Below are 17,348 nucleotides of genomic sequence, written 5' to 3'. Positions count from 1 at the left end.
CTTACATTTTTATTCCCTATCTTCCTGTAGCCATACCTTTTTTTTTTATTTTTCCGTTCACAGATCCATACAAGGGCTTGTTTTTTGCAGGACAAGTTGTAGTTTCTATTAGGGTGGAATTGGAAAAAAACACAATTCCTCCACAGTTTTATGGGTTTTGTCCCTACGGCGTTCCCTTTGCAGCAAAACTGTGCCCTTCATTCTCTGGTTCAGTATGATTACAATGATACTTCATATGTATAGGTTTTATATGTCTGTAAAAATAAATGAAACAATGAAAAAACAAAAAAATTTTTACATCACCATATTCTGACCTCCATAACTTTTTTATAGTTATGTCTACTGAGCTGTGTGGGGACTCATTTTTTGTGGGACAATCTGTAGTTTTTATTTATACCATTTTGGAGTGTGTCTGACTTTTTGATCACATTTTATTACATCTTTTTAGGTAAGAGAAGCAATGAAAAAAATGGCAGATCGCCATTTTGATACTTTTTCCATTCCAACGTATTGGAAAATTTTTATATTTTAATAGTACGGGTGTTTTCGGTCACGCAAATGCCCATAATGTTAATTTATTTATTCTAAGGGAGGTGATTTAAATTTTTATATTTTTTTAAAATATATATATATATATATATATATATATATATATATATATATATATATAATATTATATTATAATATAAAAATAATGTTTTTGTTACCAGTCTAGAAGGCTACAATGTTCAGTACTTTGGTTTTTATAGATTATTTCTATACACCCGTACGGTGTATAGTAATACATGAATTGCTGGTTTCCTATGTTGGCCTGCCACCTGCTGGCCAATATAAAAGCTGCACTTATTATGCACTGGGTCTCTTCAATGAGACCCAGCCTATTAAAAGCAGACATCAAAATAGACTTTACATGTGAACAAAGAGCGGATGTGGTAAGATACATATGATATACATTCATCTTACTGCTAATTTTAATTTATTACAGATTTGCATCAGAAGCATGAATGGTACTAGAAAAAAAAGCTTTTCCTTCCCAACAAGTAGGAGTGATTATAGCATTGAAAAAAATGGCTATTTAGACTCTGGCCTCTGGATAGATCATCTATATCTGATCGGCGGGGATCCGACACACAGCACCTTGCCGATCAGCTGTTTGAAGAGTAGGCGGCGCTCCATGCGAGCTCTACTTTCTTTTCACACTGCCCATCGTCTCGGAAGTCTTGTACTCACTCCATTCGCTTGAATGGAGCGAATACCCACATGGGGCACTGCCTCTTTTTTAAGCAGGTGATTGACGGGGGTGCCAGGTGTCGGACCTCCACTGATCAGATATACAGCTGCACGGCCCCTTTAACCCCTTTTAGTCGCATGGTGAAATCTCACTTTCTTAATATACATTTTTTTTCTTCCTATAGGGTAAATGTCTATACAAAAGCAGATGGCAAGGTCTGCATTCACCCCAAATCTGTGAACGTAGAGGAGACAGAATTTAACCATAAATGGCTGGTTTATCACCTGAAAATGAAAACTAGCAGTGTAAGTTCCTTCATTTGGCATTTTGGCAATGCTGTGCAATATGTTGGTGCTATATAAAAAAAGATTATTATTATTATTTATTATTATTATTATTATTCCAGTTGTCAGGTTGCTACAGACTGTGGCTCTGAATGCATGATTGGAGTTGTAGTTTCCAAGAACTAGAGACCACTGGTCTACAGTAAACTGAAATGGACTTACTAGGGCTGTGCTGCGTGACAACTACATTGAAATGACTGATTTGAATACCGTCCATCCTCTAACAGCTGAAAGTTCTGTTCAGAGGTAGATTTGCAACAGAAAAGAAGTAACATGTGGATCTTTAATACTTGCAATATTATATCTTCAGGAATTCAATATGAACACACAGAAAATACAGTAATTTTACACCGTAATAACAAGATCCAAGATGATAACATGACACTTCTGTTTCTGTCCAGATTTACCTGTATGACTGCACCGAGGTCTCTCCGTACTCGCTGCTTTTCTTTGGAGGAGATATTTCCATTCAGAAGGACCAGGATCAGGACACAATTGCAGTAGATGAGTGGATTGTCTTCCAGTCTCCTGCTCGCATTGCTCATTTAGTTAAGGTAAGTGACATTCTATCGTTGGTAATAATTGCGTATCGTTCAAAGTTTCCATGTACAAATGTCTGGAAAAATACATATATAAGAATATTGCTGAACTTTTTATTAATTTATTTTAAAGTATAACTCCATGCCTAGGTGAAAATTCAGCTTATAGCCAGTCCAGTGGAGCTTTGTGTCTCTCTAATATTCTCTCCATTGCATGAAGCATGCAATGACAACATACTGTCGTTGAGCACGACCGCGTACAGGTGGTTGACCGTTCTAATATTTCCTGTGCTGCCTGCCATATGGCTAATAATGGCGCTGCACATTTGTAATGTTGTCTTGGCAAGCATAGGCTGTAGGAGGGGATAGTGGGGGATCTCTGGAATGACCCCATTCAGGTAAGATTTTCTGGCAATGCTGCAGTCCATGAGTGTGATTCACTTGAATATGATAATCTTGTAGACGTACTACTCAAACTGTTTACTGCCTAGCCAAAGTACGTTAAAAAACACTTTATTAAGTAATATTAAAAATGAAACTCCACACAAATAGGCTAGCAGGGTGAACTGGAATTTTCACAGACTAATTATACGCTGATTCCTAGTAACACCCTACTACAGAGACTCCATTATATTTAGGAGTATATACATTAAGGATAATTCCTCTTGTGACCCTAGAAAAACATATTGCACTCAATACACAGGGTTGTAGTTCCCTTAGAAAGTGCTATCTAGGATCTCACACTCAGAGGATTTTTCCCTAGCAGGCTCAATATGAAAGCGAGAGTCAGTCTGCATGTATGTCTTGTACTGCAATCTAATGCTCGACGCGTTTCCCTTCCGACTTTTGTCGGTAATTCATCAGCAGCATTAGACCTAGTGTTTTGGCAGACCTCATATATTGCGACCCTGATGGTGGGTATGCAATGGCTTTGCCAAACACTTTTAGGTCTGCTGACTTAAGAGACGCTGCACGCTTCTGATATTGTACGTGCAGCAGCGAGCCTTCCGGCGCTGTAGTGGCCGTAGTGCGCGCGCGCGAGGCATGCAGTGTTTAAATGGAGATATCCCCTCCCCTACTGTTGCCAAGCCTCTAACAGGCATCCAATAGGCGTACGATCGCTGGCCGCACCCATTGCTGTCGTCATCACCAGTGGACAGGCAGCCCATTGCATAGCCATACGCGTCGGCTCCGCCTGCTCCTGTCCTCATTCGTCGCTATGGCAAGGGGGAGCAATTGATCGTGACGTTTGCTTGAGTCATCAACTTGGCTGGAACATATAATCCATCGAATCAATTCATGTTCAGGTAACCCCGGTGTATATACAATCGGAACAAGGAAACAGAGAAATGTCTGTCATAAGTGGTTACCAGAGTAAATAATGTAAAAAGATGGATACAGAATTCACTCCTACCTGAGACGCAAAGTGTCCCATTTTGTACAGTACCCTAAAAGTCCCCATAGGTTGCAGAAGCGTCAGACATTGACACTCATGCTAGAACATCAGGGACATATCTAGGTCTCACTTATGAACATACTTGGAACAGAAGGGACATATTAGGGTCCCAATCAAAGGATGATCTTAGTATATAATCAAAATGGAGAGATCACAGTGGAGGAGAGTCATCAGAGGGAGCAAATTACTGTTAAGGTTGGAGGCCAAAAAAGGATCTCTTCCACTGGCCAATAGGAGTAGAGAGAATTGTTCTCATTCAATAAAGCATGCGAATGAAATCGCATCGTTCAAACCTTTTGGCTTGACCGTATTTAGTGTGAAGATCCACTGCGCCTCCTTTCTGAGAAGCAGTGTGTCAATGTCACCTCCCCTGGGTGGTGGTCTCACATGTTCGATGCCCTGAAACTTGAAGCAATCAGTTGTTCTTGGGTGGCAAGTTGTTACATGTTGCGCAATAGGTGTATCACCAGAGTTTCTGATCTTCAATAGGTGTTCCCCTATGCGCCTCCTAAATTCACGCTTAGTTTTCCCTACATACTGTGATCCACAGATGCAGGTCGCAAGGTATACCACCCCTACTGTCTTGCAGTTAATAAAGGATTTGATGTTATACTCATGTCCTGTGGTTGAGCTCGTGAAACATGCACCCTTTAAGATCACTTTGCAGGCTATACAATTCCCACATTTATATGTGCCATTTGGTATATTTGCCCCTAACCAGGTCTCATTCGTTGGAGGCACTGTGGACCACCTTATCCTTGATGTTTCCACCACGGCGGTATGTGATCATGGGATACCCACCCACTAGGTGCCCAACATCTGGGTCAGTTTTAAGAATCTCCCAGTGTTCAGTCAGCAGTGCACGCATCTCCTTATGCGCCGTATCAAAGGTTCCTATGATGCGTAGCTGTGCATCCTCAGATGTCCTATTTTTAGGATGCAAAAGATGTTCCCTATCACATGCAGCCGTATGTTGATAGGCCTCCTTCAGAACGGGTTTAGGGTATCCCTTCTCAACAAACCGTTTTTCAAGGTTGTCTGCTGATACCTTAAAATCGGACCACTGGGAACAGTTCCGTCTCATTCTAAGGTACTGCCCCTTGGGAATACCCCTCTTGAGTGGGTACGGATGTCCACTTTCCCACCTCAAGAGGGCATTGGTGGCCGTGGGTTTATGAAACACTTTCGTTTTGAGATATCCAGAGGGGTCAATCTCGATCGCAAGGTCCAAAAAAGTGATATGTTTATCATCAATTACTGATGTGAAGTAGAGGCCCAAGGAATTTATATTCAGCCTAGATACAAAATCCATGAACTTCTTCTTTGTACCTTTCCATAGGATGAATATATCATCAATGAACCTCATCCATAATAATATGGATGAGGTCCATTCTTCCATCTCATCATTAAAAACCGTCTCTCTTTCCCACCAGCCCAGGTAGAGGTTGGCGAAGGTAGGGGCACAGGGACTGCCCATCGCCACCGCCCTGAGCTGGCGGTAGAGAGAACGGTCAAACATAAAGATGTTATGGTACAGAATGAAATTGAGCAATGTGATTACAAGTTCATTATGTTCCTGAAAATGAGACCCTCTCTCCAGTAGGAATGTCTGCACTGCCTCACAGCCACGTTGGTGTGGGATGGAGCTATACAAAGCTTCTACATCCAAGCTGGCAAGTAAGGTGTCACTGTCACATCTAATATCATTTAGTCTCCTCAACACGTCCATAGAATCCCTGACAAAGGACGGCAGGCTGAACACAAAAGGCCTAAGGATTGTATCAACATAAATGCTGATTCTTTCAGTGAGACTACCAATTCCCAACACTATCGGCCTTCCCTTTAAGGGATCAGTCCCCTTGTGTATTTTGGGTAGACAGTAGAAGGCCGGTAGTGTCGGGTATATGGGTAGCAGATATGCAAGTTCGCTTGCACTTATCAGCTTGCGCCATTTTGCTCTACTGAGAATCTGATTTAAGTTCATTTTTATAGGCCTCAAGGGGGTTGTGATCTAGCTTGATATAGCATGTTCTATCATCAAGAATTCTCTTACACATCTGTATATATGTGTTGACATCAAGGACTACTGTGTTTCCCCCCTTGTCCGAAGGTTTTATCACAATACTTGAGTCACGCTGTAATTGTGATAATGCTAGTTGCTCTTGCTATGTTATGTTTCTAGGGTAAGGACTCTGGACATGTAGGGATCGTATTTTTTCCGTGACAACAGTGAGAAAGACATCAAGAGGCGAGTAGTTTCCCACTGGAGGATATTTTTTAGACGCTGGTTTTGGGTCCGTGAATGAGACCTGGTTAGGGGCAAATATACCAAATGGCACATATAAATGTGGGAATTGTATAGCCTGCAAAGTGATCTTAAAGGGTGCATGTTTCACGAGCTCAACCACAGGACATGAGTATAACATCAAATCCTTTATTAACTGCAAGACAGTAGGGGTGGTATACCTTGCGACCTGCATCTGTGGATCACAGTATGTAGGGAAAACTAAGTGTGAATTTAGGAGGCGCATAGGGGAACACCTATTGAAGATCAGAAACTCTGGTGATACACCTATTGCGCAACATGTAACAACTTCCCACCCAAGAACAAGTGATTGCTTCAAGTTTCAGGGCATCGAACATGTGAGACCACCACCCAGGGGAGGTGACATTGACACACTGCTTCTCAAGAAGGAGGCGCAGTGGATCTTCACACTAAATACGGTCAAGCCAAAAGGTTTGAACGATGCGATTTCATTCGCATGCTTTATTGAATGAGAACAATTCTCTCTGCTCCTATTGGCCAGTGGAAGAGATCCTTTTTTGGCCTCCAACCTTAACAGTAATTTGTTCCCTCTGATGACTCTCCTCCACTGTGATCTCTCCATTTTGATTATATACTAAGATCATCCTTTGATTGGGACCCTAATATGTCCCTTCTGTTCCAAGTATGTTCATAAGTGAGACCTAGATATGTCCCTGATGTTCTAGTATGAGTGTCAATGTCTGACGCTTCTGCAACCTATGGGGACTTTTAGGGTACTGTACAAAATGGGACACTTTGCGTCTCAGGTAGGAGTGAATTCTGTATCCATCTTTTTACATTATTTACTCTGGTAACCACTTATGACAGACATTTCTCTTTTTCCTTGTTCCGATTGTATTTACACCGGGGTTACCTGAACATGAATTGATCCGATGGATTATATGTCCTAGCCCAGTTGATGACTCAAGCAAACGTCACGATCAATTGACTCCCCCTTGCCATAGCGACGAATGAGGACAGGAGCAGGCGGAGCCGACGCGTATGGCTATGCAATGGGCTGCCTGTCCACTGGTGATGACGACAGCAATGGGTGCGGCCAGCTAGCGATCGTACGCCTATTGGATGCCTGTTAGAGGCTTGGCAACAGTAGGGGAGGGGATATCTCCATTTAAACACTGCGCGCGCTACGGCCACTACCGCGCCGGAAGGCTCGCTGCTGCACGTACAATATCAGAAGCGTGCAGCGTCTCTTTAGTCAGCAGACCTAAAAGTGTTTGGCAAAGCCATTGCATACCTACCATCAGGGTCGCAATATATGACGTCTGCCAAAACACTAGGTCTAATGCTCCTGATGAATTACCGACAAGAGTCGGAAGGGAAACGCGTTGAGCATTAGACTGCAGTACAAGACATACATGCAGACTGACTCTCGCTTTCATATTGAGCCTGCTAGGGAAAACTCCTCTGAGTGTGAGATCCTAGACAGCACTTAGTAAGGGGTCCACAACCCTGTGTATTGAGTGCAATATGTTTTTCTAGGGTCACAAGAGGAATTATCCTTAATGTATATACTCCTAAATATAATGGAGTCTCTGTAGTAGGGTGTTACTAGGAATCAGCGTATAATTAGTCTGTGAAAATTCCAGTTCACCCTGCTAGCCTATTTGTGTGGAGTTTCATTTTTAATATTACTTAATAAAGTGTTTTTTAACGTACTTTGGCTAGGCCGTAAACAGTCCATGAGTGTGACCTAAACCTGTTAAGTCATCCTTTAAAGAATAAGGCTACATGCACAAAACATTTTTTTCACTGATGCCTTCCTGAGAAACAGACGTTAAAAATGGACACATTCAATTGTATGGTCAGTCAGCCAGTCAGTGAAAAATGGACAAGATAAAACATGTTCTATTTGTTGACGTCCGTTATTCGCTGGCTGTCAAAAACACTGCCGTGTGAATAACCCCATAGACTATCATTGGTGTCAAAACAGACGTGTGATGGCCGTTTTGTGGAGAGCTCTTGAGGAGGGGCTCTGCCCCTATACCACCAGTTCCTGTTTCCTGTCCTATGGATAGGACTTCTATGTGGACAGCTAGGATCAGGCTGCAGGAGCCCCTGAGGTGCAACAATTATAGGGGTCACCTGGCGCGGCGTAAGACTTCAGTAGGAGCTGCCTGCTAAGTCTGGGGCCAATCCTTCTCGGTCCTGGATGTGTTCTGTCGGGCCGGTGTTCCTGGGCAGTCCCAGCATAACCCGGCAGTGTTCAGGAGGTCTGGGGCCTTTTCTATGCCTTCCTCCCGTCCTGGAGTAACTTACAGGGGGCGGGTTTAGAGTTTTCTCGGCCCGCAACTTCCGGTATTTGGAACGCAGGTAGATACGAATGAGGAGCGTTCTGGAAGTAAGGGGAGGGACATCCTCTTCAGCATTGGCTGCATGGAAACGCCAGCAGGGACCTGACCTAGGGTATTTAAACCCTTCAGCGTGCAGTCAGAAGGATCCCAGCCAGCCTACAAGCATCTGTGGATCCACTTATGGAAAACTCTATCCCTGTCTGGAACCATGGAGAAGGAGAGTAGTCAGCACGCTGATGTCCAGGAAGGTCATGACCTCAGACCGTTTGTTATTCCTGGTGGAGTAAGGGGGTTAATCCTCATATTTTTTTATTTCTTCAAGTTTTAATAGGGGCTTATTCTCCTATTTTTTTTTAGAATACCAAAGAGGGCCGTAGAAAAGCTACCACTAAATCTAAAGGGAGAGAGTGTGCTGTATGCAAGAAAAAACTCGCTCCTTCCTGGTATAAGTTATGTCAGCATTGTGTGAACAAGGTGTTAGAGGAGAAATCCCCATCACTACTTCAGAATATCAAAGATATTGTCAAATCTGAAGTCTCCAATTCAATGAAAATGTTTAAAAAGTGCCTCCCTTCCTCAGCTTCGGGCAAGCAGGGTCACGTCACGCTAATATAATATCTGATTCGGATTCTTCAGACTAGAATGAGCAAGGAGAAATCCTAGAAGATTCAAGCTCTTCCTCGAATGAAGAAACCACGGGTAGACCTTTATTTTCCCCTGAGAATACGGATTCTCTGCTCAAGGCTATTAGAGCCACTATGAAGGTGGATGAATCTAGGGAACAAAAATCTATTCAGGATATAATGTTTGTTGACCTGGGGCACAAAAGAGCGAGAGTTATTCCGTTAAACGAAAATATAAAATATTTAATTCAGAAAGAGTGTAAGAAGCCTGACAAGAGGTTTTTTATCCCTAGAAGCGTTAAAAGAAAATATCCTTTTGATGAGGGCGAGTCCTCCTGCTGGGATAGGCCTCTTAAATTGGACGCCCCATTCGTCAAGATTTCTAAAAGGTCTGCCTTGCCTTTTGAGGACCTCGGCACTTTGAAAGATCCGATGGATAGGGCAGAAGTATACCTTTAAAAAAGTATTGTAGGCCTCTACTCAGGCTTTTAAGCGGAATATTGCTACTACCTCTACTGCCAGATATTTAAAGTTATGGCTACAAGAATTAGAATCCCATATCCAGAATAAAACCTCCAGAGACCAGTTGTTTCCTACTATCTTTAAAGCGGTGGACTTTATTTCGGATGCCTCTGCTGACGCGTAAAGATTGAATGCCAGGTCAGCACCTCTATCTAATTCTGCTAGAAGGGCCATTTGGCTTAAGGGGTGGTCTGGTGACACGGGTTCAAAAAAACAAGCTTTGCTCTATCCCGTGCCAGGGAGACTTCCTTTTTGGGTCAGTTTTGAATAACCTTTTAGAAAAGGCATCTAACATAGTAACATAGTACATAAGGTCGAAAAAAGACATTTGTCCATCCAGTTCAGCCTGTTATCCTGCAAGTTGATCCAGAGGAAGGCAAAAAAAAAAAACTGTGAGGTAGAAGCCAATTTTCCCCACTTAAGGGGAATAAAAAATTCCTTCCCGACTCCAATCAAGCAATCAGAATAACTCCCTGGATCAACGACCCCTCTCTAGTAGCTATAGCCTGTAATATTATTACGCTCCAGAAATACATCCAGGCCCCTCTTGAATTCCTTTATTGTACTCACCATCACCACCTTCTCAGGCAGAGAGTTCCATAGTCTCACTGCTCTTACCGTAAAGAATCCTTTTCTATGTTTGTGTACAACCTTCTTTCCTCCAGGCGCAGAGGATGTCCCCTCGTCACGGTCACAGTCCTGGGGATAAATAGATGATGGGATAGATCTCTGTACTGACCCCTAAGATATATATATACATATTAATTAGATTTCCCCTCAGTCGTCTTTTTTCTAAAGTGACAACAAAAAGGGGTTTCCGATTTCCAGACCCCCTAGGAGACAACAGTTTTTTCACAGAAACAGAAAAATGTTCAACAGAACAGACAAAAGGAAGATTAATTGGAAAGAAAACAAAGGTAGAAAGGATAAGGGATTCCTCTTTAATTCCCAGTCCACTGCAGGGCCCAAGGCTGGTCAACAATGACTGTTACTGTTCCGTGAAAGGGGGGAGACTCTCTATTTTTTTTTCTCGGGCTTGGGGAAAAAATAACAGCAAACCCCTCGATTATTGGTATCATAAAGGACGGTTTTCGTCTAGAGTTCATCTCTCCCCCACCAGAAACACTAAAAGTTACAAATCTAGTTCAAAACTCTGGAGGGACTTAGCACTAAAACAAGAATTTTTTTCTCTTGTAAAGAAAAAGGTCCTTTTTCCTGTTCCAGATTTAGAGAAGGGGAGTGGGTTTTATTCGTCCATTTTTCTCTTACCCAAGCTAGACAGATCATTCAGAATGATTTTAAACCTGAGAGACTTGAATCAGTACCTCAAATACAAAAAAGTCAGAATGGAGTCTGTACAGTCTGCAATAAAATATCTCTTCCAAGACTGTGTAATGGCTTCCATAGACATAAAGGATGCCTAGTATCACATCCCAAATCATGTAGATTTTCAAAAATATCTGAGTGACTGTGTCTATGGGAGGCCAACTTCATCATTTACAATACAGAGCATTTCCGTTTGGAATATCTCAAGCCCCCAGGCTTTTTACGAAACTGATGGCAGACGTTATTGCCCACATAAGGGAAAGATCCATTCTGGTTATTCCTTATTTGGATGATCTGGTGGTGGCAGAATCTGGAGCTCTTCTAACCTCTCGTTTTCTAGAAGTAATAGAAATTCTAGTAAAGCTCGGGTTGCAAATAAACTGGAAAGTCAAACCTGACCCCCTTCCCAAGAATGTGTGTTTCTTGGGCTAATTCTGGATTCTGTGAATCTACGTTGCATCCTCCCTCAGCGCAAGATATCTCGAATAAGAGAAGACGTGCGGACTCTGATAGTTTCATTTTTTGAGGCTATCAGGCAAGGGATTGCAGTATTAGGCAGAATGACCTCCACAATACCTGCTGTGAGTTGGTCCCTGTTTCACTCCAGGATGCTTTATGGCAGATTCTAAAAGAGTGGCAGGGGTCATTATCCCTCATGGATGCCCCACTTTCTCTCACCCCTCAGGTGATACAGTCCTTAACCTGGTGGCTAGAACCTTCAAATCTGACTCAGGGCCTACCATGGATGCCAGTCCGACCGGGTGGGGAGCCTATTGTCAGTGGGGGATTCGGCAGAGCGCATGGAGTTCAACAGAGTCAGAATTCCCAGAATATGAGGGAGTTGAGAGCGGTTCTGTTGGCCTTTACAGAGTTTCTAGCCAGAATACGGGGGAAAGGAGTAAACATTTTCCCAGACAGCGCCACAGTAGTATCCTACCTAAAAGGGCAAGGGGGGGGGGGGACAAGGTCAGAAAATCTTATGTCCTTAACCGCAAAAATGTTTTCTCTAATCATTCCTTATGTTCGTTTTATCAAGGCAGTGCACTTAAAGGGAACGTAAAACATGGTGGCAGAATATCTAAGCAGAAACCATTTGGATCAGGGAGAATGGTGTTTAAATCAAGAGGTCTTCAGTCAGATAGTTCAGCTGTGGGGCCATCCTAAGGTAGACCTTTTTGCAACCAGACAGAACAAAAAGCCTATTCTTTTCTCTAAATCCAAGAGATTGTCCATCAGGGATAGGCACCTTCTTCCTTCCATGGCCGAATCAGCTTCTGTATGCCTTTCCTCCTCTAAGACTTATTCCGAGGGTATTACAGAAGCTGAGGCAGGAACAGACAAGGTTCATTCTAGTTGCCCCTTTCTGGCCAAGAAGAACCTGGTTCACTTGACTGAGGAAGCAATCCCTTGCGGATTCTCCCGGACAGACATGATCTGTTGTTTCAGGGTCCTCCAAGTCTGGTATTTGAAGGGGAAATCGTAGAGCGTAAGGGTTTATCTAATGAAGTTATATTTACCCTTTTATCATGTAGAAAAGAAGTAACCTCTACTATTTACCTCAGAGTATGAAAGACCTTCTTAAACTTTTCTAAGGTCCCGATAGATTCTTTGAGTTTCCGTCCTATGTCAAAAATTCTGGATCTTTTACAGAACTTGTTAGGAACCTAAGACTTAGCACCCTTAAGGTTTAGGTTTCTGCCCTTAGTGCTTTCTTTGATTTCCCTATTGCCAATCATCCTTGGATTAGAAGGTTCTTTAAAGGGAACCTGTCATCTGGATTTTGGGAATAGAGCTGAGGATATGAGCTGCTAGATCGCCGCTAGCACATCCGCATTACCCGGTCCTCATAGCTCTGTGTGCTTTTATTGTGTCAAATACGGCAAGATTACGGCGCTCTAGCTTTGTGACGTCGGGGAGCAAGGAGGAGATTCGGAGGATGCAGGACGGTGCTGGGCTCCTTCACGCTGGACTCCATCTCAGGGACAGGACTCACCTAAGGTTAATTTGCAGATCTATCAAATCGTTTTTTTTACACAATAAAAGCACACAGAGCTATGGGGACTGGATATTGCGGATATGCTAGCGGCAATCTAGCAGCCCATGTCCTCAGCTCTATTCCCAAAATCCAGGTAACAGGTTCCCTTTAAAGTGGTTAGTAGGATTAAGCCTGTGATTCGATCTTCTGTTCCCCAGTGGGATCTTAATCTAGTTTTGTCTAGAATGATGGAGCCTCCTTTCGAACCTCTGCAGGATTTATTTATTAAAACATTGTCTTTCAAAACTGCTTTTCTGGTGGCCGTCACCTCAGCCATACGAGTGGGTGAGATTTCTGCCTTTTAAACCTCTTCTCCTTATACTAACATCCTGGAGAATAGGGTGCTCATTAAACCAGATCTATCTTTTTTACCTAAAGTGGTCTCCCTGTTTCATAGATCCCAAGCCATTGTTCTTCCTTCCTTGTGTCAATCCCCAAAGAACGAGAAAGAGAGGAGGCTCCATTGTCTAAATGTTAAGATGCCTGTCTTAATATCTAAAAGTCACTGGTCAGTGGAGGAAATCCTTTAGACTGTTTGTACAGTTTGGTGGAAGGAACAAAGGTAATAAAGTTTCTTCTAGATGATATAGACAGATGGATAGTGGGGGCATATTCCTCAGTGGGTGAACCTCCACCTTTTGGGATTTGGTACTCACTCAACCAGATCCATTTCTACTGCTTGGGCAAAGAGGGTTGATGCATCATAAGAACAAATTTGCAAGGCTGCTACCTGGAAGTCTCTGTGTACTTTTTTTCGACACTACAAGTTAGATTTAGATCCTAAGGACAGTTTATCTTTTGGCAGAAAGGTCTTGCAGGCAGTAGTCCTTCCCGCCCCCCTTTTCCTCCTAAGCTAGTTACTATTCTAGTCTTCTCTCAAGGGTGCTGTCATGGGCGTAAGGGAAATTTAGAAATACACTTACCGGTAATTGTTTTTTCATGAACCCATGACAGCACCCGGGATTTATTCCCACCCTATGTTTCAGTTTGTATATAATACATATGTAAAAAAAAAAAATTATGTATGCACCTATATCGATAACGGAGCCCCGCAAGGTGGTGGCTGGAGGAGTCTGGTCCGGCCACCACCAAGCTGGCTCCCTATAGAAGTGAATGGGAGCCATGCTCTGCCCCCACTCCTATTCATTTTTATTGGGCAGATGGAAATAGCAGAGCCAGCGCTCGCCTATTTTTGCCGACCCCATAGAAAATGAATGGAGGGTGGCTCCGCATGCGCAGTGCGCCCCTCCTTCACTTTTGGGGCACCGTTCTCTATATAGGTGCGGGTCACAGCGGTGGGACCTATAAGACAATGGGGGAATATCCTAGCGATATGCCCCCATTGTCCATGATGAGACAACCCCTTTAAGAGCTCTCCACAAGTTCCTGTCCTGGATGGAGGCGGTCTCTCAAGGGTGCTGTTATGGGCTCATGGAACAACGATTACCGGTAAGTGTAATCCTGATTTTTATTTTTTTTATAAAAGATCACTTAAATGAAGGGGTAGAAGCATGCAGCTCAGCACTGCCCTCTCTGAAGATGGGCTCATAGAAAGTATTGACAGTTACTCTTTAAGGGGGTTTCCAGCTAAACAATGCTGGCGGCGAAGTTAGAGTCTTAAAAACATAAAATCAGCTAACTTTATCTCCACCAATCCCCCTACTGCTAACATTTTTAGGCTGTCTACTGCTTCTACCCTCTACTTAAAGGGGTTATCTCTTCAGCAAATGACATTTATCATGTAGAGAAAGTTAATACAAGGCACTTACTAATGTATTGTGATTGTCCATATTGCCTCCTTTTCTGACTGACTACATTTTTCCATCACATTATACATTGCTGGTATCCAGGGGTTACAACCACCCTGCTATCTAGCAGCGGATATAGGAAAAAGCGCCAGCCTTTTTGGTGGCTTATACCTATGGTGTGCTAGCATGACCTCCACTGCTGGATTGCAGGGTGGTCGTAACCATGGAAACGAGAACTGTATTAATGTGATGGAAAAATGAATCAAGCAAAGGAGTCAACATGGACAATCACAATATATTAGTAAGTGCCTTGTATTAACTTTATCTACATGATAAATGCCACTTGCTAAAGTGAGACAACCCCTTTAAGGCTCTCATCTCTACATGCAGGAAATACCTTGACTGGTTAGGGCAGCGGTTCTCAACCTAGGGGTCGCGACCCCTTTGGGGGTCGATCGGCCTTTTCCGGGGGGTCGTCTGAGGCTTCCTATTGTGGGTCGCCCGCACAACGGCAGTGCTTGAAGGAGCCTGACGTCTGGACGGGTAAGTCGGGCCGCCTGTCTGCTGAGGTCTGAGTTTTTTCGTTAATGACACCGCCGCTGAGCACCACTGCCACCAATGATTTAATTGAGCCTGGCTAATTTTATTTTAATTATTTGGCTGAGCAAGGCTTAATTTATTTGGGGGGACATGAAGCACCGCTGATTTATTTATTTGGGGGACCCTGAGCACTTCTGATTTATTTATTTGGGGGACCCTGAGCACCATTGATTTATTTATTTGGGGGGGGGGGACCTGAAGCACCGCTGATTTATTTATTTGGGGGTACCCTGAGCACCACAGATTTTTTTTTTGGTTTACAAATATTTTGTATTTATGCTAAAGTTCTGTGGTTATGAATGAATACTTGTGTATTTGAATTAACATTTGGTGTATTGGTGTCTGTGCGTGTTTTTGGTGGGTCATCATAACAGTAGCAAAATTAGTTATGACGTAGCAAGGAAAAAAATGTAATGGTTGGGGGTCACCACAACATGAGGAACTGTATTAAGGGATCACGGCTTTAGAAAGGTTGAGAACCACTGGGTTAGGGGATTGGCTTCTTTTATGGTTTCAAGCCACTTTGACTCCTCTGCCAAGTATTTGGGGCTGTCCAGCTTTTTAACATTTTTCTGTTATTAATTATAGCTACTAAGTTATTCAATAAAAAATCTATCTGTATAGCGCCACCTGCTGTTTGCTCTTTTTCTAATTTCTCTGTCCTGCTCACTGAGACTGAAGCACATGTGCAATCCAGTACATTACAATTAAGTACTAGGCAAGACTAATTCCTATTTTTTGTTTATTGAAGGATTTAAAGACCGAGTTAAATTCACTTTTGAAAGAGAAGATTGAAAGTCCTCAGCCTGTGGATTGGGATGATACCAGATCTAGAGACTGTGCCGTTCTTTTAGCTATCATTGATCTGATAACCACACAGGAGAGTGGACAAGCCAAGAACTTTGACTTTGATCCTTCAATTCCAGGGCACCTATACTAGGTGATTTGGTGCCATCTCTACTGGTGTACACATGGATTTACCGTGTATACCTTCTTTTCACTTTATGAACTAGTAAGTGTATATGAGACCCCTGTTGAGCTGTTAATCGCTACATTTACAGATTTGACCATTATTCATTTTTGTGCTCTTTCCATTTTTATTTTTTATTTCACTGTAGAAAAGTTCAGACAGGAATTCAGCCGTTGTTAAAATTCCTCTGCTACATTGATTAGTTTTTTTGTTGTTTTTACTGTTCTTTTTTTATAGGTCGTGATGCTTTTATAAGCATTGTTCTAATGGCACTGATCCTTAATGTTTGCAAGTTCAGGTTTCTGAGCCAGTATACTATTTATGTTCACCTGAAATGTTTTGCCTGTTCTGATGCCTTGCAAGTATTCTATATCAGTAAAGAAGTTATTATATTAGGCCATTATTTCCCAGGATTTTAATATTGATGGCCTGTCCTCAGGACAGTCCATCACCCCGAACCCCCATCAATCAGCTGTACCCAAGTAGCTCCGGCACAGACTTGTGGGCCATTGAAGTGAAGGAGAGCAGTGCTGCAGTAACCAGCTCCATCCACTACACAGCGGACAGAGAAGTGTAGTTCCAGCGCCAGAGCTACTCATGAACAGCTAATCGGTGGCGAGTGCTGGACCCCCGCTGATCAGATATTAACATTAAAATACTGGATTATCCCTTTAATTCACAAAACATATCAGAAGATTAATTTTGTACGTCCTAGACAAATGAAAAGATCCGTTTGGTGACATTGTGAACTACAGAACACTTCTGATTTCATGAACAAAGACCTATATAGAGAACTGAGCCCCTTTGGCACCGCACATTTCTTGGAAATCGGACATCTGTTCATTGGTTTAAAAGGGTAGTCTCATCTTCGACATCGTTGGCATATCGCTAGGACATCTCTGGGACCCAGACCTATCTCCAGAACGGATCGCCTGAAGTGAGTGGAGAGCAGCCACCCTTCAATCATTTATTTAGGACTGTTGCTTTGCTATCTCTGGCAGCTCCATAGAAATGAATGGAATTGTTGCCTTGCTTGCCCGGTGAGGTTTCCATTAATTTATAGAGGACTTCTGAAAATAGCTGAGATCGCTTGCATTCTCAGAACTCACATTAAAGGGGTTGTCCGGGTTCAGAGCTGAACCCGGACATACCCATAATTTCACCCAGGCAGCCCCCGTGATGTTGGCGTCGGAGCATTTTATGCTTCGATGCTCTCCTTTGCCCTGCGCTGGATCGCGCAGGGCAAGGGCTCTTTTATTGATAATGACACACTGCCGGGCGGAGGCTTCCGCCCGGCAGTGTGTTCGGTGACGTCACCGGCTCTGATGGGTGGGCTT

General features: G+C 43.0%; 1 protein-coding gene across 2 annotated transcripts in view; it reads left to right on the top strand.

Moving 5' to 3' along the window:
- DHX36 (DEAH-box helicase 36) overlaps positions 1-17,081 on the top strand; it is a 93,450-nt gene extending 76,369 nt beyond the window's left edge. For both annotated transcript variants that reach the window (XM_040428129.1, XM_040428128.1), the window contains 3 exons: positions 1,416-1,536; positions 1,977-2,129; positions 15,793-17,081. In XM_040428129.1, coding sequence (XP_040284063.1) covers positions 1,416-1,536; positions 1,977-2,129; positions 15,793-15,981 — 463 coding nt within the window. In that variant the 3' untranslated portion in view covers positions 15,982-17,081. The remainder of the gene's footprint in view (positions 1-1,415; positions 1,537-1,976; positions 2,130-15,792) is intronic.
- Positions 17,082-17,348: the final 267 nt, after the last annotated feature.

The sequence above is a fragment of the Bufo bufo genome, chromosome 4, assembly GCF_905171765.1.
Source record: "Bufo bufo chromosome 4, aBufBuf1.1, whole genome shotgun sequence".
In the NCBI taxonomy this organism is placed as follows: domain Eukaryota; kingdom Metazoa; phylum Chordata; class Amphibia; order Anura; family Bufonidae; genus Bufo; species Bufo bufo.
The sequence above is the reverse complement of the archived record's forward strand: the minus strand, read 5'-3'. Positions and strand labels throughout refer to the sequence as shown.